The following is a 21,247-nucleotide window of genomic DNA, read 5'->3' as shown; positions in this document are numbered from 1 at the left end:
CTTATTTGCTATCTTTTTGGTACAGAAAAATGAGCTTTCGGAGCTTTATATTTTTTATATCATTCCGCAATAAAAATAGTACTTGCACACTAAAACAGAAGTTATTTGACGTAAATGTTATAGACTTTATTTTTAGTACTTACTCCTCATCCACGCTCATTTTTTTAGCATGACTTCAGCACCCTTGGTGGTTAAGAGGAAGAGAAGAACAGATAGATCACGTGGTTTAATTTTGTTCTGTTTGTATTTTCAGATCATTGTACAGTCTGGCCGTCACCCCACGGTGCTGCAAAAACTCTGCCAGTTGCCTTTCCAGTATTTCAGTGATCCTCGTTTAATCAAAGTGCTCTTCCCTTCTCTCATTGCTGCATGTTACAATAACCCTCAGAACAAGATTATCCTGGAGCAGGAGATGAGTTGTGTTTTACTGGCCACCTTCATCCAGGTACGGCTGCGGTGCTGTGCTCGCCTTTGCTCTCAGGGTGGGGATCTTCAATAAAACAAACAGCAGTGAAGTACTTTCAGATTCTCTGCAGCTCTTCTCAAACCACGGATTATGCCTGTACTTGAGGCATCTTGTCACACTAAAAGGTTACTGAGTAGTTCAGGTTCTCACTGTCTGTGCAGAATCCAGTTTTCGTTAAAGTTACTGGGTGTACTGGGAAGATTTCCTGTAGATCTTAAAATATTTATTTTTAAAAAAATTCCTGCCTATATAGCATATCTGAAATTGGTATATTAATGTGTTTACTTATAAATGTACAGTTGTATACTGTGTACCATAGATTTACAGAGAACTGGGTAAGTGTATATATTTTATGCAGAAAATACACAAAACATATGTTACCAGTCTAATCTTGCAATCTTTATTTTTGACAGTAAGTCACCAAGGTCATTACAAATACTGTTTTGAATAAAGATTTGCATTGTTTTTCTTCCCTTTGTCTAAATTTATATGCTGTTTTATCTATCAGATTTTTTGCATGGTTTTCATGCATTTTATTGACTTTTTCCAGGGAATATATGCAGTTTTCATAAACATTTTACTTTTAAAAATAATACGCTTTTAGGAATCTGTAATCCTTTATCAGTAACCTGAAAGTTACTGTTGTTGATAAAGAAATATTAATTAAACTCCTTTCCCTAGTGCTTTACAGCTAGTCCAAGAATAGACTATACATGCATTTGAGAGAATGTAGAAGAACTAAATATTTACTGAAAGTCTTTGCATAACATCAAACTTATGAGTGCAGCTAGTTTTTATCCATTTAATAGTAAAATAATTGCAGAGCAGTTTTTTAAAAAGAAATTTGAAACTTAGTGTAAAAAACATTTGCCATATAGTAATGAACTTCTGCTTAAATACACAGCTATAATTTAATTTTCTTTGACTTTCTTATAGTGAAACTGAAAAAATCATTTAGGCATTATTAGTAAGCACAGCAGGTTTAGTTTGGGTTTTTTTCAGCTAAAAACAGGAGAGTGGAGGAGAATGTTCCCTATATGAATAATTAATGTTGTTTACCTTGATTTCTATTCTATAAGAGATGAAATGGCAGTAAAATCCCCAGTAGTTATGGTAAAGTGCAAGTATATTTATAAGGTTCAACGTTACTAATTTGATTTCCAGTTAGTTATATCCCAGATGGCAAGTTCATGTGCTATGCCTGCAGGCTTTTGAAGAAAGGTGATCTGTTAAAATATGGAAGAGTTGTGTGTGCTGTAAAGTGTCCTGTCACTGCTGACCTCACTGGTCCTTCAGTATTTTGCCCATTTTAAAGTCTGATCCCAAGTATTGGACACGCATACACGGAGAGTAGTGCTGGCAGGATCCAAGGAATGCTGAAATCCCGCACACACAGAAGGGACTTGCCTCTCTACTTCTATTTCAACTCACTGCTGTTTGTCAAGCAAATCTCTCATTTGCTTCAGTGGAAGGTTTGGGAAAGACTGTGAAATGTTGCCCTGTGACTAGAAAATGAGATTCTTCCTTTGCCAGGGAACGCAAAAAGAAGTCCCATTTACGTAAAAGTTTGGTGGTGTGTACGAATATAACACTTAAATACAGTGTGTTAAATGTGCAGCCAAAATCAAAAGAAGAGCATTGCTGCAGCTCTCTCCCTACCGATATATTAATTTCCATCAGCTGAAGTTTGCATCAGTGTGTTTATTTTTGTTACTTCTGTTTGGAGGTGTGCAGAAATAAGGAGAAACATCAGCAGTATCCATGGTTTGCTGTGTTGTATCTTATCTCGGATAATCCCTTCTTCAGTATTCTGCTGGGTGGGGACTCCCAGCAAAGGACAGGATGTGCAGTGGGGAGCTGGCTGGTTCTGGGCAAGGTTGGTGTCCGTGCTGGCTCCGAGGATGCTGCATCTCAACACCCGACAGCGGCGGGATCACGCAGTGCTCCACGCTGGGGGCACAGTTGGGGGCTCAGCTGGCTGCCAGGGCCAGCAGCGTTGGACAGTGATTCCATGTCGTCCCAGGAGATCAGCACCTCAGGCTCCCGGGTTGCTGGGAAGCACACTCATTGAAACTGGGATCAGTCATGATTTTTTTTAAGAGTGTATTTGGAGTTGGGAGCAAAAATTCTTTTTTTTTTTTTTTCTGTAAAACACCATTTACTTTACAGAAACATGGCTATAGTAAATAAAAAAATCACAAGAATAACTATTTTCTAAGAAGACGTTAAAGCCTTGGATTCTCTGTTGTGTACTGAAAATATATTTTTTGAAAACAGATGTAAATAAATATATAAAAATCCACTGTAAATTACAGAATTTAAGTGCTGGCAGTATTGTTTTATGATATGTAGCAAACGAGCCAGAGTTTGTTAATTTACAGATTGCATGAAATATTAGTATTTTTGAATTACTGTGAAGACTTAAGAATGTTCTTTTAATTCCTCACATATAAGATCCAAAAACCTGATGTCTTTTTTTTGTTTGTTTTCCCCCATAGGATTTTGCACAGAGCTCAGCCCAAATGGATTATCAGTTACCTCAGCAGAGGGGTACGTTCCCTGCAGTGTAACAGAGTAACATCTGGGTAAAAAAATATGTAGATACTGTGATTTAAGGTTTTTGAATCGGCATCACTTAAAAGAAATACAGTAAATTGCTGCACCATTTTACAGTTCAGGGGTGGGCTCCCTGGCTTACATCCTGCCCTACACATACGTGTCTTCCAGTCTGCTGCTCGTCTATCAGGGATTCAGATGTTAATCTTTATTCAATACTATGTGGTATCATGTCTTAAAATGTGATACTGTACCTGCACATATTTAATTACCTGACACAAAGGCTGCCTTCAAAAGTTTTAGGTTGCAGAAGCCACGTAGCCATGCCAGTACACCCAAGGAGCCAAAAATCTCTAAAATACTCTCCTGTAATTGTCCTTTAAAATTCGTCAGTTTGCAGAAGAGTCGTGATTTTTTCCCCCTCAGTTATCATAAATATTATTTTAAATGCAGTCAACCTTTTTAGGCTAAACATTTGAAAGATTCTCAGCTGAGATGGCTGTTACTTGCTAAACACAGCTGAAATTCAAGTGTTGATGGGCATCTGGTCTTGAGTAGCCGTGTTGTGCATAAAATGCAACATTCAGACAGTCATTTCTCCCTCATAACAAGTAGAAATCCACCACCATTTCCTCAGCGTTTGCCAGGAGATGAGTGGTTCTAGGTCTAAAGCATAAAGTTTTTGTTTAAAAATAAATTACAAAATGAAGGTAACTTTATGGAGATTTTTACTGTCAACATCAGATATCTCAGTCTGAAGCAGCCTTGTGCAGTGCCTGCAGCACCAACTTCCCAGGATTGTGTTTGCATGAGAATCTGCTTAAGAAAATCTAAAATACAAGTGGAAAGCTTGCTTTTTATTTTCACTATTCAGACTGAAGGAACTTCTAAACAAAGATGTGGTAACACATGATTGTGATTTCTAAACATTCCCCAGTTGTAGAAAATTGACTTAATAATAGTTTAGGCAGAATTATCTTTATTTCTTATATAACTTGAACGTGAAGGATGGTGTCCCTAAAAACAAATGGGAATAATAACAGTGACAGGAATAAAACCTGAAAGCGTAAACTTCATAGTTGGGTTCTTCGTGGAGGGTCAGACCCTCAAACGTGTGGACAGTGAAGTCCTGTCCACGTCACTACACTCTCAAGAGTGAAAGCTGCATTTGTGCTCGTGCTCTGAGCTCTGGGGAGTCAGGAACACAACTCTTCTGCAGCCCTTTGTGGTAAAAAAAAGAAACTGCTGAGCAAAAAACACCGCTCAGGCTGCTCAGAGTAGAATGAGGCTGAGCTGGGGGTCCCCAGTGAGTCCAAGAACAAAGTGTGCAAAATGCATCATGTTCCTCTCTATAGGGCAGAGATCCTGATTAGCTTAGAAATGGAATCCTTTGCTCATCAGAGCCTCTGTCCCCATCCTTAAAGCCAAGTGTAGATGTCCCAAGCTCCACAGAAGTGTCACCCCATGGTCTGAGAAGATTTGGATAGGGGGAGGAGAGTAAATTACTAGAAGTATCACAAATTGTCTGCACATTCATTATTCTTGTTTTATTGCCATCTTATCTGAAGAGGGAATAACTTGGTTATTTTGTCTTCAACAGAAAAATTTTTCAGTTCTCAAGATTATCTTGAGCTCTCCAACAGATTCCCCCGGCAGTCCTGGGAAGATGCTCGACAGTTCTTCTTGAAAAAATAAGAGTTGTATTTAGTTTTTAAATCCCTGTCATCATCACACTGACCAGTTCCTGCTGAATACCTTCTTTAAAATGCTCTGCCGAAACGTTTTTGATACTCTAAATACTTACGCTGTAGATATATAATTTGCGTTATTTATATAAGTACTGTAGATACTTCCAAGTTCTGTTTTGTAATTTTGATAATTTGAGTTTATTTCGTTCTTGTATGCAATGTCATGATTTTGGTGTTTTCTGCCCTGTGGTGGGACTTGCACTGCAGAACTGCTGAAATAAGGTTGCAAATAGAGGAAATATGTTCTATATATCTTATAATAAAATAACTTATTCTGTCTTGTGTGATTTCTATGTTAAAATCATCAGTATGTTTGAATTACCATGAGCAATACAGTTCAGAAGGAAAGGGGAAAAACACTCGTAAGGTGTCTTTCTCATTAACCAAGAGTCAATCAGAATCAAATCAAAGTAATTCGTCAGATCTGGCTCGGGGGAAAGTTTACTTATAATTTTTTGGGTGATTGAGGATACGTCACCCAGTTCAGATTTTTTAGACCTCATGCATTTTTAACATCTCGGTTAGACTCGAGCTGGTTGAAGCCTCACGGTGTTCCCTGAGGGCTCCGCGGTGCCGTATTCGGGCCGGAGCCGCTTTCCGCGCGCGGCGGCGCTGAGGGGGCGCGCGCCGCTCCGGCCCTGCGCTGCGGCGGGGCCGCCGCCGATCCCGGCCCGCGGACATCGGGACCGCGATCTGGGCAACGACCGCCACCGGTGTCGGAGCGGGGACCGGCACCGGGACTGCGACCGGCACCGGAACAGTCCCTTGGAACCCTGGGCCGCGCCCCCTCGCCGCCTATAGCGGCCCGGCCCGCCACGGGCCTGAGGTAGCAGCGGCGATCCTGACGCGAGGCCGCGCGCCGCGCCCCAGTCCAGCCCAGGGAGAACGCGCAGAGCTCCAGCCTCACCCGGACGGAGCCAGGTAACCGCGGGGGTCCCGCGGCGGGGCTGGGAGGGCGGCAGGATCCCCATCCCCACCTGTCCCTAGCCGGGAGATTGCCCGTCCCGGCGGTGCAGAGCAGCCCCGGGCTGAGGCGGTCCCGCAGCCCGGGCCGCTTCGTTCTCCTGGACGGCAGCTCGCCCTGGGAACCCAGTCCTTGCACACTCGCTCCAAAGTCTGTTGGGATAGTGGAGCCACCCCGGCGCCGCGCTGCCCATCCCTTACAGCCCGGAGGGCTCCGGCAGGACCCCGCTCCTCTCCCGCTCCCCGGGGATGGGGACAGGGCCGTGGCTCGGCGTGGCTTGAGCTTGGCCGAGCCTGCGATCCTGCGGGGAGCTGGTCCTGAGCAGTCCCCAGGGTAAGGGGGAGGGGGCGGGAGCTGGAGCGGCCTCGCCGCGCTCCCAAGGTGATGCCAGAGACAGACAAGAAGTCGCCGTCTGGGTCTGGACGTGGGGATGGATACGCGGGAGGGAAGGGCTCGCCTCGCCGCCCCGGGGGAGAACCCCGCCGCCCAGCCTCGCCACCCCCAGAGAGGAGGCGAGGTCGCCCCGCACCGCGGCAGGTGCGGGCACAGCCGGGCGAGCCTGGGGGCTACTCCGAAAGGTAAACCTTCGCTCCGCCTCCCTTGCTATAAATAAGCGGCCCCGGTTCTGAAAGCCGATTAGCGCGGTGCGGTGAGGCCGTGCGGGAGAAGCCAGGGCTGTGCCGGTCCCGACCCGCTCTGTTCCGCTCCCGATCCGTATGACCGCGCTGCTCCGCGCCTGGGGTGCCCCTTCGCTGCCTTTCGGGAACTTTTTTTTAGTTCGTTTTTAGTTTTTTCGTTTAAATCAATTTTTTTTTTTATTAAGTCCAAAATATTTAATCCCACTATTCAACCGCTGACTCTGACAATAAATAACAATAACTTACTTTTGATCGTTAAAGGCGCAAACAATCCGTCCTTCGTCCACTGATAACTTAACATTATTAGCACTGGTTTTCCCGTTAAAAAGTCTCGTTTTCGTGTCCCGTTTTTCCAGCGATCGTGCGGGGCCAGGCACCACGGCCCGGGAGAGGCATCGGTGTGAGATGAGGCTGAGCGGCGCGGCTGCACGCCGGAGGAGTCTCTCCCAGTTTTGTAGATTTTCTTTTTATTATTATTATTTATTTTTCCCTTTCAAAAAGGGAAGAAAAACCGTCCCCAGTGCAAGCGGTGGGCGAGGCAGCCTGTCACCGTGCTGGGCTCCGGCGGGGAAATCCGCGTTTCTTTGGGGAAAAGAAACATCGAAATCCGCAGGGAAAAAAAAACAAAACCACGAAATAATCAGGGCAGGGGCTCTCTCTCCGGTCTGGTGAAGGCAGCGAGGATCCCGGTGCTTTTTTGGCCGTCAGTAACATATTTTTTGTTTGTTTTTAAATAAGAATAATTAAAAAACAAAGGCGTTTGTCCGGAGCTCTGGGAGCGGCCCGAGGCCGGGTGTCTCATGCAGGAAGCGCAGGCATGCGGAGGTCCCGCGGCAGAGCGGACGGGCCGCTTCACGTCTCGGCCGGGCTGGGTACCATGCTGTTGGGGGTGTCGGGGAGCTGGGAGGACAGCGAGGTCACGTCGCTGCCGGAGGAGGTGCCCAGGGATCCGGACTCGGAGAAGGAGACCTGGGGGAACAGCGGCGGTGAGGGCCCGGCGCGGTCACCCCGTCCCCCTCCCTCAGCGCCCGGGCCCGGCGGGCCGGGATCTGCCTGTCCCCTGCGGCCCGACGGGCGGCCCGGCGCGGCTCACCAGCTGCTGGAAGGCGGCGGGCTGCTCCAGGTCGCTCTGCAGGGCGAACTCGCTGAGCGCTTTCCAGGGCGGCTGGTAGGTCTGGACCTCCACGGCGCTGCCCTGCACGGCGCTCTCGTGGCGGATGGGGCTGCCGGCCACCAGCGGCGTGCCGGTGAGACCCTGCAGGCTCTGCGGGCACACGGGGATTCAGCGCGACTGCCGCCCGAGCCCCCCACCCACATCTCCCTCCCTGGCGGGGAGGGCGGGCGCTCACCGTCTTGTCGCTGTGCTGCTGCTGCTGGAGCTGCTTCATGAGGATAGACTTTTTCTTGTCCTTGCAGCGCTTGTTTTGGAACCAGACGCGGATGACGCGGGGACTGAGCCCCGTCATTTCCACAAGCTGCTCCTTCATCAGGGCGTCGGGGCGCGGGTTGGCGGCGTAGCAGGTCCGCAGCGTGTGCAGTTGCTTCTCGTTCAGCACCGTCCGCACGCGGGTGGTCTTCTCCGCCGCCTTGTGCGCCGGCGGCCGCGGGGCGGGCGGCCGCCCGGGCACCGGTTCTGCGACGGGCGGGGGGGGGGCGCACCGTCAGCTCCGCCGCCCGCTCGCCCGCCGCAGCCCCCCCGACACCCTCCCCGCCCCGCCGCCCGCCCCGACGGGGAGCCGGTACCTGCGAGGTGCGCGGCGGCGGCCGGCGTTAGCGCGGGGCTGCGCGGTCCGCGGGCGGCGGTGCCGTCGGGGGGCGGCCCGTGGTCGGCGCGGCAGAGCAGGTCGCGCTCCCGCAGGCAGAACTGGTCGCCGGGCAGGAGCTGGCGGCCGCAGGCGGCGCAGCGGAAGCACTCCAGGTGGTAGACGTGGTCGCGAGCGCGCATCACCAGGTCGCTGCTACTGAACGCCGCCCGGCACTGGGCGCACTTGATGCCGAAGAGCCTGCGGGGACGCGATGCGCCGTCAGGGCCCGCGGCCGCGCCGTCGGGGCGGCTCCAGGAGGTGCCGCGGGGGAGGGCAGCGGCCGAGACTCGGGTTTTCGTTGGGGGAAATTCGGGGGACCTAAGGGTTTTTGTGCTTTTTCGGGTCTGGGTTATTTTTTTTTTTTTCTAACGAGCGTTGGCGCATTCGGGGTCACCTGCTGTAATCCCGTTTGCAGTAGGCCTTGCCGTCGCGCAGGAAGCATGTGCAGGTCTCGTCCAGGGGCTGCCCGCACTCGGCGCACTTGAGGCAGGCGACGTGCCACTCCAGGTCCGGCGACACCCGCAGCAGGAACGGGTCCTGGATGCGGCCCCCGCAGCCCGCGCACAGGGCCAGCCCCGGCCGCCCTGCCGGGAGCGAGCGGGGTACGGTCAGAGCCAGCAGTGTGCCAGAGCAGAAGCCAGGAATTAGGAAAAGGTTGTTGTTTTTTTTTTTTTTACACTTCATCCTTTTTTCTTATTCTGGTTTGTTTTTGTTTTCTTCCAAAATGGGAAGAAAGAAAATGCAGATAGACACACGGACAGAAAGGATGGAAACACAAACGGAGACAAATGAATACGGTCAGGAAAGGGGAAAAAAAAAAAAAAAAAAAGAGAGAAACTTGATCAAGGCAAATAAATGCCGAGAGACAGAGATGTAAAAGTAGAATTTCGGAAAAGGAAAATAGAATCAGAAACAAACAACAAAAAAAAATTAAAACAACGGCTGAGGAAAACTTGAAAGAAATAAGGAAAGAAACAAAGAAAAAAGGAAGGAAAGAAAGAAGGAGAAAGAAAGAAATTAAAAGAGAATGACGGAAAGAGATATAAAAGCATCTAAAATCCAGAAATGGTTAAAATGGGAGCATAGACAAATTAAAACAGTAAGAGACGTGTAATCAAAGAGACAGAAAGAAATAAAACTAAACAAGAATAGAGAGAAAATGAAGTTTAAAAAAAAACCCGGAAAAATAAATTTTAAAAAAGAAGAAACTGAAACACCAAAGAGATAAATAAAGAAAACCGGCAACACGGAAAAAGAAAGAAAGAAAGAGCAGAGGGAAACAGAGAAAGAAATTGAAACAGCCGAAAGAAATGAGCTCAGCGGTGCGGACAGCAGAAAGGACATGCATTCCGTAAGGAACGGCGCCAGCGGGGCCGGGAAGCGCCGGGCACGAGCGGGAATAGCGGCACCGGAGTTGCCACGGGCCAAGCCCGCAGCCGCCCGCGCCCGCCGTGCGGCCACAGCCCCTTCCCGGCGCTGTCAGCGCGCCCGCGGTCCGCCAGTCCGCTCGACGGCAGAGGCGGCTCGGAGCTCGATCCGCGGGGTCCCGCGCACTCCCTCCCGCCCTGGCCCCGCGTTTCGCTGCGCTGCGCGCACTTACTCTTGGAGGGCTCCCCCATGGCGCCCTGGAGCGGCCGCGGGAGGAGGATGTCCACCATGCGGACGGCCCCCTGCGCACCGGCAGCGATGCGGGGTGCGGAGCCGCCGCTCCACCACTACCGGCGCGGCGGGGGGCGGGGCCCGCGCCCGCCCCCCCGGGCCCGCCCCGCCGGGCCGTGCCGTGATGTCAGCGCGCAGCGGCGCTGCCCTCACCGCGCGGCCCCCGGAGGCGATTGGCGGCCGCGGGGGGAGCCCCCGCATTGGGGGGGCCGGACAATGGGCGGGCGGCGGACGCGGAGCGGGGCGCACGCCCTGCGGGACCCGGCCCGGAGCCGCACGACGCCGGCACTGACGGGGCGAGCGGCCCCGGGCCCCGCGGGGAAAGCTCCTCCGCACCCTGCGCCCCGGGCGGCCGAAGGACCCTCAGGCCGCGGTGCGCCTGGCCCCGTGCGCGCAGGCAACGGCGGCACCGGCAGCCCGAGGAGTAGGAGATTCATTGTAGCTTTTCTTCCTCCTCTGTTTTTCCTGTTATTGTTCTTGACTTTTAGTGCTCCTATTATTTTTCTCCTTTTATTTCCACGTTCCTTCTTTTTCTCGTCTCTTATGCATTTTATTTCGTTGTTCTTTTCCCCGCGTTTCGACGTGCCTCTGGCAGGTGCCCGCGGGCGGGCGCGGCGGGAGAGTCCCGGCGCTGTGCGGAGGAGCGTCTCGCTGCAGACGGGAAGGGGCTGCGCTGCGGACGCCGGCTCGACGCTGCGCACCCGCGGAACCCTCAGTTCCCTGCTGAGGTCCGTGTGCGGGAGAGCCGCCCCAACGGACCCGGACAGAACCAACCGCATCGCTGGGGCGGCCGTCCCGAGCTGCGGCCCCGTGATGAGTCGAAATTAGCCGAGAAAAAATAGTATTCTACCGCATTTTCATGCACATGGTTCCGTGCTGTTCCCGCAGCTGAACCTCTCCTGTCGCTTTTTTATGCCTTCTGTTCTTTTTTCTTCCCTCTTTCCCCCCAGTCTCCATGGGCTTCCCGTGCATTAGCAGAAGAATAGGGAAAGCACTTCAGTGGCCTTTGATTCAGTGTTAAATTCCCAAAGACTTTGCAGCACAGAAGCACGAGTGCCTCATAGGGTCCAAGAAAGCTTGTACATGCTGGAATTGAGATTACCGCTGTCTTGGGGCTTTGATCCTGTCCTTCTCCTCCCTGCAATTACCTTTTTAATTTTACACAGGGAATTTGACAGGCATTTGCCAACCTGTATGGCTTGAGAAGGACATGGTGACTTTAGATGTTGACTCAGGAAGGGCAGGCTGTGCTCATTTTTCTTAGAGGAGGGAGGCGGGAGGGTTTTTCCAGCTGAAGCACTTGTCTTTTGTGCGAGTCAGGCACCCTGCAGATAAGAAACCCCAGAAGCCGAGGAGGGGGAGAGGACCCTTTGGATAAAGTGCTTCATTATTTGATCCACTCTCCCATCCTGACCACAGCCCCTGCTACCCCTTTCAGGACCCCAAATGTTGAAAGCAAGCTTTTAAATTTGTACAATAGCTGAGGGGGAAGGGGGATGGATGGCGTTTAAAGCACCCACTTCAGCAGGGACGCATGTCACCAAGGAATTTTGGTATCCCTGCCTACCCCTGCATGTGCGAAGGTGCAGAGGCGCGGTGCAGCAGTGACATCCTCAGGGCAGGGTGTGCCCATGTGTTCCCTGCCTGTGTGGCGCCTGCTGGGGGCTGTGGTCTGACTGCTGCCTGCCGCTAGCGTGGCTCGCTTGCCGGTGGCAGAGCAGGGTAGGGAGTGAGAGGTATGAAGGCAATTGGAAAAGTTTGGTTGGTTCTTCAAACTGGGGTGACCCCGAGGGATGGGTGATGGGAACCTCTACAGCACTGTGGAGCAGCGCAGGTCCATGCCTGGGCACTTGACAGAAAAGAGGGTACAGAAGGGTGACTTCAGCCTGAGCCAGAATTCAAAGTCCTGGGTGAGTCACTATCTGCATGTGTTAACAATAAAATGTAAAAATGTCAGAGTGATAGGAGAATGAGACATGTCTAAGAATACAGCATCTTGGCAGGGATGCTCTGTGTTGCATCACCCTTTTCCCACTCGAGGGCAGGATCCTTTCTGCTCTCCCAAACATCCCACCAGTTTAGGAATTAGTAAAGTTATAGCTGAGCCAACAAAACTTTTCCAAACCTATGCAAAGCTGTGCTCCAGTCACACCTGTATCTGAACAGAGCAATATACTGACACCAGGCAGGTATGGTTGGACTGGACTTGCTTCACAACCAGGCAGGTAGGAACAGGATAGGCAGTGCTGCACAGGCAGTTTAGTAGAAAAGCCCAAAAAATTACTTGCCAGAGAAATGTTGAAAGCCCTGCACCTCCTCTATATGATGTACAAAAAGTATTAAAATGCCTACAGGTAATGCCATGAGGCATTGAACCAGCTCAATACCACATGTTTTACAAACAGGTTAATTGTTGGTTCATTTGAGGGAGAGTAAGGGAAAGCACACCATAAAATCATGGAATAATTCAGTCCAGGAGGCACCTCTCTAAAACTGTGTTCAGGTAACTTGGAACTGCTGGAAGCATTTTCTAGTCAAAGCCAAATGCAATCTCTCCTGCCGCACTGATTACTCCTTGCTCTCCCTCACCCAGTGTCCAGAGATTCCAATCTCTTTTGCAGCAGTTCCAGTTGGGTTTGGTGCGAGAGCTGGCAGGGGCTGCCTGGCCACGGGGTGAGGCTGGCTAATGGTACTTCCCTCTCTATAGAGCAGCTCTGGGGTTTGCTCCCAAACAGAAATACAAGTTCCCTCTAGAAGGTGGAAATGGCAACTATTTTTTTTTTGTTTGCAGCAGATTGCAAAGGCAGTAGATGCTGATTCTTTCAGAGCCAACCATGGATTAAGTCCATTATAAAATTAAAACAGATGGAACACAATTTCACTTACATTACAAAAAGGACAGGAACCATCTGCAATAAGATTTAGCATTGCAAAGCTATTGTTATCATGTTACCATTAAAACCTTTGATGAAGAGTTTCTTTCTTTCACAAACTTGTTCACATGAAACATGTTTTATTTATCAATCTTCCTAAGATAGTCATATTTTATTAAAAAGATGATGTCTCTCAAAAAGCCCCTCTTGGTCCTAGCAGAATATGCCAAAACAAAGAAATGTTGTAAAACTCCAACATTGAGACATTGGGAGCTTCAATGGGACAGATGTAGCAAAATGAGAATTCCCTATCCATTTTTCCTTTAAAAAACATTTCCTTATGTTTGGGCACAATGTCTGATACTGAAAATAGATAATTAATGAGATAATGGGATACTGCATGTCACCTCCTGTCCAATGGGATTATCTGATGGCTAATTATGGACAGATTGTGATTAATGTGATTATGGATTGGATATTAATCTGATTCTGGATTGATCTAGTTATGTTTTAGTCTGCTCCAAATGGTTAATTGGATCTGAGATAATAGAAATGCAGCTTGCACCAGATTTTGCCACATCAGTTGATGAAGTATCTTTTGATCTGGGTGGGTTGCGAACAATAAATTATTTACAGCTGTTGAGAAAATGACTCTTCCTTAGAATGTAGTCATTCATTTTATTTTTGAGAGCCTTTGAAAACAAAATCAATATCCTTTCTAAAAGGAGATGTTGACAAAAGAAAGGCACGTACATAACTCACAAACAAATGTGACGAAATTAAACAGTGGTTAACCCGGTGGCCTAATGTCTGGTGATGCATTTGAATTGCTATGTGGAGCTTTGGGCTCAATTCTTCTGAGACCAGCAGGGGTTGGGAGCATTGCAGGGGAACAGGGCCCAGCGCTGGGGAAAGTGGTGTTGCACAAGAGCTACTGCCAGCCCTGCTAGTGATTAAGAATCAGCCATGGTAACATGGCAAAGGGAACCCTTGCCATTTTCCCCCTCCGGATAAGAAGGATTCAGAAAGTTCATGAGTGCAGAAAAGAGTTATTGGCCCATCTCCTCTGGTCTCCTTCATACCAGACCATGCAATTGGACACAGAATTATTTTTTTCCCTTGCAGTGAGCCTGTTAATTTATGGTTGACCTCAGTCATCTCTCCCAGAGATGCATCTGGTCTTGGTGTTGCCTGCCAGTGCAGGAGAGGCTGTCTTGCTCTCGCACCCTGCTTGTTAACTACTTTCACTGGAATGGACATCTAAGTGTATAGTTTAGGTTTGACCCCCAGACACTGGATCTTGTTATGCCATTATCTGCAGGATTAAAGGCAATGGGTAAGTTGCAGACTTTGTAGACTTCATCTTAGACTTTGTGACAGGGCAAGCAACAGGTACATTAGCCTTTGTCACCAGGTGCTATAAGTGGCAGGTAATTTCACCAGAAGGTTCTCCTCCCTAATGGGTTCCACAATAAAAATATCAAAAATCAAGCAGGTCCCAAAACATTAAAAACAAGGCCTACTACAGCTGCTGTGCTTACACAAAAGTGCTGTTGACTGAGCTGAAACAAAGAAAAAAGGAAAAAGCAGCTTTCCTTGAGAAGTCCTTAGAGGCGTGGAAAGAGCTGTTCCCCTGGACTGTCCCTGCTACTGCAGGAATGGCTCGGGCTGGTGTGAGTGGGAATACAGTGGCATCTGGATTCCTTTCCAGCAGTGTAATGGGCAAAAAAGTGCAGCTACCCCTTTAAAAATAATGCTGGTACAACGTGTCAGACAATTTTACACATATCTGTCATTAAGAACAAGGCAAGCTGCATGCCAGAAGGAGGTTGGCAGGTCGAAAAACCCTATCCAGGTGTCTGCACTGGGAGGGCAGCAGAGCTCTTCTCACCAGCATTGTTTCCCTTATCCTCCACAAACCACTATCACTCCTGGGCAGCACAAGTTGCCTTCTGAGGTAACCTGAGCCTTTGCTTTCAGGAGGTTATGAGGGTCCCATTTTGCCTGTGATCTTGACAGAAAGGGTTTCTTGAACTCCTCAGGTGATCTTGTTCTTGAGGAATATGCAGTGTGATGTTATTCCCAGGCTCCCTTGTTATTTGACTGATATGTGGAAATTATTAGCAAGAGAGAATAGTTTATAAAAGAGAGAAAATACCTGTCTATGGAGGTTTTGTAGGCTCAGTATTACAAGGGTTGTCCCTGCTATGGGGTGGCTTGGGGGGGAGCTCTTTCCTCTGTCCACCACTTTGTAAGCAGGGCTTATGGCATTGTCCCCTTCCAAAGGCTTCTGTAAGGTCTCATGAAAGACCAGCTGCTGCTCTGAGCCCTGCAGGTGGATGGCTGTAAGGTGATCTGAGCAGAGCACTAAGCACAGCTCTGGTGGTCTGTTATAAAGGACCTCCAATGGCAGACATGGGGAGATGAGTCTTTATGTCACTGATGATGAAGAGCAGAGAGCAGAACTCCAGGGACATGTGTCTCTCCTTGGGTACAGCTCGTGGTTGTGGGCAGAGGGGCTGGCAATGTCCTGGGGTGGCTGAACTACTCAGATCCTGTGAGCTCACGGCATTTGGGTGCAAAATATTTCAGCAGCAGAAACCTCTCCTGCTGCTGCTTCCAAGGTGAGTTTTAGTCCCATGTGGTGCTGGGCTGTGGATCCTGCCCATCAGTTTGGGGGTCCTGCTGAGCTGTCAGCATGTTGCAGTTGCTTTAATGTTACTGGATTTTAACAGATTAGGAGGTGAATCCTTTCATGTGTTGGGGAAGCTTCCCAAATGAAGCTCTTTTAATTTATCTGAGTCAGCTATCCCCAGGGTGATTGCAGGAGTAAGCTAAGGATGACCTGTGACAGAGGGTACCATCATAGCAGTAATAAAAAAATTCCTGCTCTTCACTAAATCCCTTAGTCATGAGGCTGTATTAGCTGGATTCCATATGTTTTAATTAGGAATTATGTATTTTAAGAAAACCAAAATCCGACTCTAGGGAAGACATAGTTACATTTATATAATGGTCCCCGTTTCATTTGGCTTCTGTAGAGATACCAATACAGGTACCTATCCTGTTTTGCAACCATATTTTTAAAAGTTTGAATTATCCATGTTATTATTTTCTCTTTTCCCCAATCCCAATAGTGTGAAAAAATGTAATTCTCTTTACAATGCAGAAATTGGGTCAGCAGATCCTAATGAAATAATCCTGGATAACAATGCACCATACAAGGATCTGCTTCCACTAATCAATGACTAATTTTTCTTTCAAAATACAAAGTAGTAACTTCTGCCTACAGTGGATAGTGATTCTACCTTCAGTGGCACCTGTTTGTTGCATGTTTTCCATTTTCATTATTGTCATGGGAGGGTCAAATAGAAAAAATCTTTTTGCCACGGTTCAGCTTGTATGGATCATGCTGATATAATCCCTACCTGATTACAGTTATAAGCTCCTAAAACACTGGCCATAAGTGATAAAGACTTCCTTTGTGCTTCAGGCTGTAATCCGCATCAAGCCAGTTTCAATAAGGATTTGTGCATCTGAAGTGTTGCCGAGGATTTGAATCAAAATTATAAACAGAAAATATAATAAAAGCCTGTTATGTCTCTGAATTGGTGATGCTATACCTTAAAATCTGACCTGAAGAGTGACGATGTCACTCTGCTCATGAAATTCCGATGTGTGTGCTATGAAGCCAGACACATAGCAGAAGGATCAATTTACTCTTGGCTATGATGCAGTTAGTTGATTTTGATAGTAGCTCACTTTTGTTTTAGTGTGAGGCAGTAAAGTCCCAGTTTGAATGAGATCACTTTGTTTATTCTTGTGATTTGGGGTTTTTTGGTGTACGTTTGTTGTTAAGATTTCATCTGCATGAGATGTGCATGTGGGAAGCTTAGTTTTTGAACCTAAAATAGGATTATGAAATTACATGCCACATTTTTAATGAGTAAAACACCCCAATTAAAAAGACATAATGGTCAAATTAAGGATGCCTAGGATGTTCTTATTTGGCCTTTGCTGTTGCTTTTGTTGGATTACCTAGGGTGCAGGTAAGGATTTCTATACTGTATAAAACTCCACATTTCTGAAAAGTTACACTGCACCTTAGCCATCATTCAAACTGGTGATAAAGAGCCACATCAAATATTAATCCTCTTTTTAAACCCCTCTCAGGGTACTGTGGCTTCTGCAAAACCATTTCCCCCCTCATTTCATATAAACAATTGGGTTTTTTTCACTTTGTTATTTGCACAGACCAGGAGCTACACAGGCAGCTCCAAACACTCATTTTGTTTTCTTCCTTTTTTGGGGACTGAAGGGTGAAGTCAGACCAGGCAGAAGTCAGAGCAGCCCTGGAGCTACTTTAATCTGTATAATCAGGCACAGGCCCTGAAGGAGGTTTGCCACCTCCTTTTAGCTCTTCCCTTTGCAGCCTTCCTTTGGGGCTTGAGGAGTTAAGGTAGTGCTCTGGGGCCAGGAAGCTGTAATATGCAGGACAGCTGCTTTTCTTCTATTCTGGAGTCATTTGAGATTTGAGACAAAGTAAATTGTCCATTTAGATGCTTGAGTTGCTGAACCTGGTTAGCTTTTGCTGTAAAGCAGCTCTTTTTGGCATCTGATGTGAAAATCATGTGGCATAATAAATTTAAGAGGTGATCCTGTGCCAAGACTGTGGCAAAGTCGAAGAGCCTTTTTGATCAATCTGCCTTTTGCTTTCCTATGGAGAGACTTAGCAATGCAGAACAAATCACTGACATGCTGAAGATCACTGCTGATTCTTGGATTCTGAACAATCCAATGGCCCTAATTGCTGGGGGTTGGGAGGGAGGGGGAATGTTTGGGGTTTTTTTTATGCTCTAAGCCACTTCAGGTTGGGAAGGAAGAAACTGCATTCGTGGCTCACTATCTTGTGATTTCTGGGATGGGAATTACATTCTGGAGCATCCCAAATCCATATGTGCTTGGGGCTCCTGGGCTGGCAGGACCAGTTGTTCCAGTGTGGCAGCTCCTGACAGCTTCTCCAGGACAACAGGTTTTCAGAGAGCCGTAAGCACACACTTTAGCAGTGAATCTGGCCCAAAACATTTTGCTTCATTGATTTTTAAATCTCTCTCCTTGTCACCCAGAAAATCCGGAGGTATGGAAAAACAGCAAGTCTCAGTCTGATCCCTGAGGCATCCTGGTGCCATGTAAAGGGGCAGGCACAAGACGTCTTGCCTTGGTTCTGGGAAATCATAATAATAAAATAGAATTATAAATTATTCAGAGCTCATGAGCTATTGCCTAATGTTGCTTGGGGCCGAGCAAAGGGATGCGGGTGAGGCAGCCAGCAATCCGTCCTGGTGAGAGGATGCCATCCAGGGCTGGTGGTACCTGACTGGTCTTTGAAGTTTAGGTGTGGCTTGGACAACTGGTAGGGCGCGACATTTGGGAAGCACCGTGACATTTGGGAAGCAGCGTGACATCTGGCCTTTCCCGTGTGCCACGCACTCCGTCCCTCCATTATCTCTTCTGCTTTTGCTGCGCCTCGTGCTGTGGGGAGCGCGGCCGGGGTGGAGCTGGCAGCGCATGGGCAGCCCCAGGCGGGGGCTCCCATGGTCTCCCAGGTTGCTGTTGACTCCACAGCCGTAAATTAAGACTTTCCCTTCTTTCTCTTTGCAAGGCACATTTCATTGGTTTAGCACAGGATCTGGCAAAGAGCACCGGCATTTGAAGTTATAACTCTGCTTTCTGTTGTTTTCTTCTGTTTAAAGGCTTTAATCCTTTGCTGAAGCAGTGCAGAGGAACAGCGCAAAGGCGGCGGAAGGAGGCTGGCGCTGGTACCAGGTCAGTTTTGGCTGGAAGGGGTCCGCTCCTCTCGAGGTCCTCCGCGGGAGCTGGACGGGCCCCTATGGCAGCGGCAACTTCGCTGCTGCCCAGCGGCACGGCCAGGAACGGGGCGGGCGGACAGAGCCGGCTGTGCGAGGGGACAGCAGGCCGGGGGAACGCAGCCGGCAGTGCGGGTGTCAGCAGACGGCTCGGAGAGAGACAGCCGGGCGGAGCGGGGGAGGACAGCCGAGCGTGCGGGGTCCGCGGGCGGAGATCGCGCCGGCTCCGCGCTCTCCTCTCCTCTCCGCCCGCGCCGTCGCTGCAGCGCATTGGCCCCGCGCTCCGGCCAATGGTGCTGCGGGGCGGGGCCGGCCGTGCTCTCGCGAGAGCGGCGCGGTGCGGCCCGGCGGAACCATGTTGCGGGCGGCAGCGGCGCAGCGGTTGCGGCGGGCGGTGAGTGCGGGGCGGGCGGGGCGAGCCCCCCGGCAGCGCCCTCGGGCCGCATGGGGCCCACCGACCGGGGCCTTCCCGCCGGCCCGGCCGTGCGGGCCCTGCCCAGTGCGGTGAAGGGGGCGCGGGGCGGGGCGCGGGGCCGAACTCCTCCCGCCCGGCAGCGGTGATCGAGAGGGTCCGGGAGAGGCGAGCGCCCCGCGCCGCCGGGGTCGGACTTCTCCGCTGGACTCCTCTCCCACTCTGTCTGTTAAAAATAAAGTTTCCGAGTAGACACAGGGTGTTCCAGAAGCCCTTTCCAGCGATCACGGCAGGCAGGAGTTGAGGACTGTTGTCCCGTGTGGAAAGCTAAGGGAAATCCTGAACTTCTGGAGGTGCTCGCTCGCATCCATCCTTGAGCAGGACAAGCTGAACAACGGGTGGAGAAGACTATTCTAAAGTTTGTTATTGTAAACACTTCAGAAAAAAGAAAAAACTTTTTTTCTAGACTAAAAAATATTTGTGGCTCAAGGACAGGCTTTCTGGGGTATTGCAGGTTATTCGAGTGTTTCTCAGTCACACCTGTGCAGAAATGTGATTGCTTTAATGATCACAACCTGTGGATGAAGCGAATGCAAAACACCTGTTCCTTGTCCAGTTTGACCTTCATATTTCTCAACTGGGAGGGGTGCTGGGCTTTTGGAGGCCGTTTGTTGCTTGGTGTGACATTGTGGCTGTGTTACCAAGGTCTAGGTGAACTCAAGGTTAATTGGAGTAGATGATTGATGAGATGTCCCCGAATGTCTGTTCAGTCTCTTACTATGCACCAGGAGATACCCCCTCCACTAGAACTGTGTATAAATAGCCCTTGTAAACAACTTCAAATCTTGCAAGTTTCTTTTTGAGCTCTCCAAGGCTTTTACAGGTATTTAGTACATCTCTAAAATAGTAGTTATGCATATATAAATGGTTTCAGGTGATAAGCAAAGGTAGACTAGGTCAGATATGATTGAATTAATCAGAAAATTCTAACTGTTACAGTCATGGGCATGTCTCAGTTGTTAGGCTGCAGGCTTTGTAGAGCAAAGGTCTTGATGATCTCTGAATCATATGGTACTGCTGTGTAAATAGTACTTTACTCACATGCTCACTGCACAAATCAGTTTCATGGCCTGGACATGTGAGTTCAGCTTCTTGGTTTTCAGTCATACACATCTAGACTAGTAACTTTATAAAACAGAGCCAGTAGAACATTGTGTGCATCTTCAGTGTATGTGTAACAATGTAGTCTGTGACAAAAGTGAAACAAACTCACAGTTTCACTTTTTGAGAAGTGTAAAGTTTAGCCCTGCTGACTCTTACTGTTCAAGAGTGAGTGGAGCCAAGAGAAAAAGAAGATGAGAGAAACCTGTGAAGTATGAGCAGGAAGGAAAGTTGGACTTTTGTGTAAGTTAAGGATGGGAGTACTGAGGAGAAATGAGACTGCAAGTGCACAGAAAGTTGATGCAGAGGTGGGAATAAGCCATTTAGGGAGCTCACTGTGTTGAAATACACTCAGTGTTGTCTGTATTTCAAAATAGCTTGGTTGATTTTAATGGTTGAAAGGGGTTGAATTTGGAGAAGTTTATTGTGTATTACATCTTTCTCTTATTGCTTCAGTCCCTTTGTAATGTGAAGTCTTTATTATTATTGCAAAATCCTTTTTACAAAGCGATTTTACTTTTTTATTGCTGTTCTTTGCTGCAGTTATAGCCCCTTTTTAATTCAGGTGCCTTTAGTGTTGTTTTTCTAATTAGTGTTTCCTGGAGTTACAGAGCTGTCTCTTGGACCTCTTTTGTACCAGGTCTTCAGAGAGGTTCTGGAAGTTTATGCTTTATTGCTAGAGTTCCCTTCACTCCCTGAGTTTACCAAATTTATCTAGTTAGTTTAAAGTTTTACAGCTACAAGACTGTGTCTTACTCGAATTAGGCATTGCTTTGTTGTTTAGGAATGTAGCACTTATCTTTAGTAATACCACAATTCTTAGTTCCTGGAGTTCCTTCTCGGGAACTTTGCCCAGTGTTTAATGGTTATCCATGAGATCCAGAATTCCTAATAAGCAGTTTTAAAATTTTAGCTTCTTTTTAGCTTTAGTTTGCTTTTACAGCTAAGAAAATCAGCTCTAGAGATACCTTTGTAGGTCCAGTTGTTTGGTTCTCTGCCTTGTGAATGTCTGTTTTGGTTTTGTTCCTGTAACTTCCAGTGGCTTTTCTAAAGGGAGACAAACTTCATTTTCCCAGGTGAAGTTTCTAGCATCCCATT

The 21,247-nt window shown here is 48.4% G+C and overlaps 3 protein-coding genes across 6 annotated transcripts in view; 2 read left to right on the top strand and 1 right to left on the bottom strand.

Annotated features, from left to right (window-relative positions):
• SCAPER (S-phase cyclin A associated protein in the ER) overlaps positions 1-5,047 on the top strand; it is a 133,820-nt gene extending 128,773 nt beyond the window's left edge. For all 3 annotated transcript variants that reach the window (XM_014251020.2, XM_088063278.1, XM_088063279.1), the window contains exons 30-32: positions 254-445; positions 2,965-3,016; positions 4,623-5,047. In XM_014251020.2, coding sequence (XP_014106495.2) covers positions 254-445; positions 2,965-3,016; positions 4,623-4,717 — 339 coding nt within the window. In that variant the 3' untranslated portion in view covers positions 4,718-5,047. The remainder of the gene's footprint in view (positions 1-253; positions 446-2,964; positions 3,017-4,622) is intronic.
• A 1,519-nt stretch (positions 5,048-6,566) lies between these two features.
• Positions 6,567-9,885, bottom strand: ISL2 (ISL LIM homeobox 2). Its single transcript, XM_005521395.2, has 6 exons — positions 9,778-9,885; positions 8,572-8,761; positions 8,116-8,375; positions 7,722-8,005; positions 7,466-7,636; positions 6,567-7,341 (listed from the first exon to the last, which is right to left on the bottom strand). The coding sequence occupies exons 1-6, from the start codon at positions 9,833-9,835 to the stop codon at positions 7,225-7,227; spliced, it is 1,080 nt and encodes a 359-aa protein (XP_005521452.1). The 5' UTR covers positions 9,836-9,885; the 3' UTR covers positions 6,567-7,224.
• A 9,009-nt stretch (positions 9,886-18,894) lies between these two features.
• The window catches only part of ETFA (electron transfer flavoprotein subunit alpha), a 28,434-nt gene continuing 26,081 nt past the window's right edge, over positions 18,895-21,247 (top strand). Inside the window, exons 1-2 of one of the 2 annotated variants that reach the window (XM_014251320.1) lie at positions 20,349-20,392; positions 21,189-21,225. In XM_014251320.1, coding sequence (XP_014106795.1) covers positions 20,364-20,392; positions 21,189-21,225 — 66 coding nt within the window. In that variant the 5' untranslated portion in view covers positions 20,349-20,363. Of the gene's footprint in view, positions 18,971-20,348; positions 20,393-21,188; positions 21,226-21,247 lie in introns of those variants that run through there. The other variant, XM_005521396.3, reaches the window with a different exon arrangement.

Source organism: Pseudopodoces humilis, chromosome 16 (genome assembly GCF_049639895.1).
Source record: "Pseudopodoces humilis isolate 2021_Gansu_Grassland_sample_001 chromosome 16, ASM4963989v1, whole genome shotgun sequence".
Classification (NCBI taxonomy): Eukaryota; Metazoa; Chordata; class Aves; order Passeriformes; family Paridae; genus Pseudopodoces; species Pseudopodoces humilis.
This window is presented reverse-complemented; position numbering and strand designations above follow the sequence as displayed.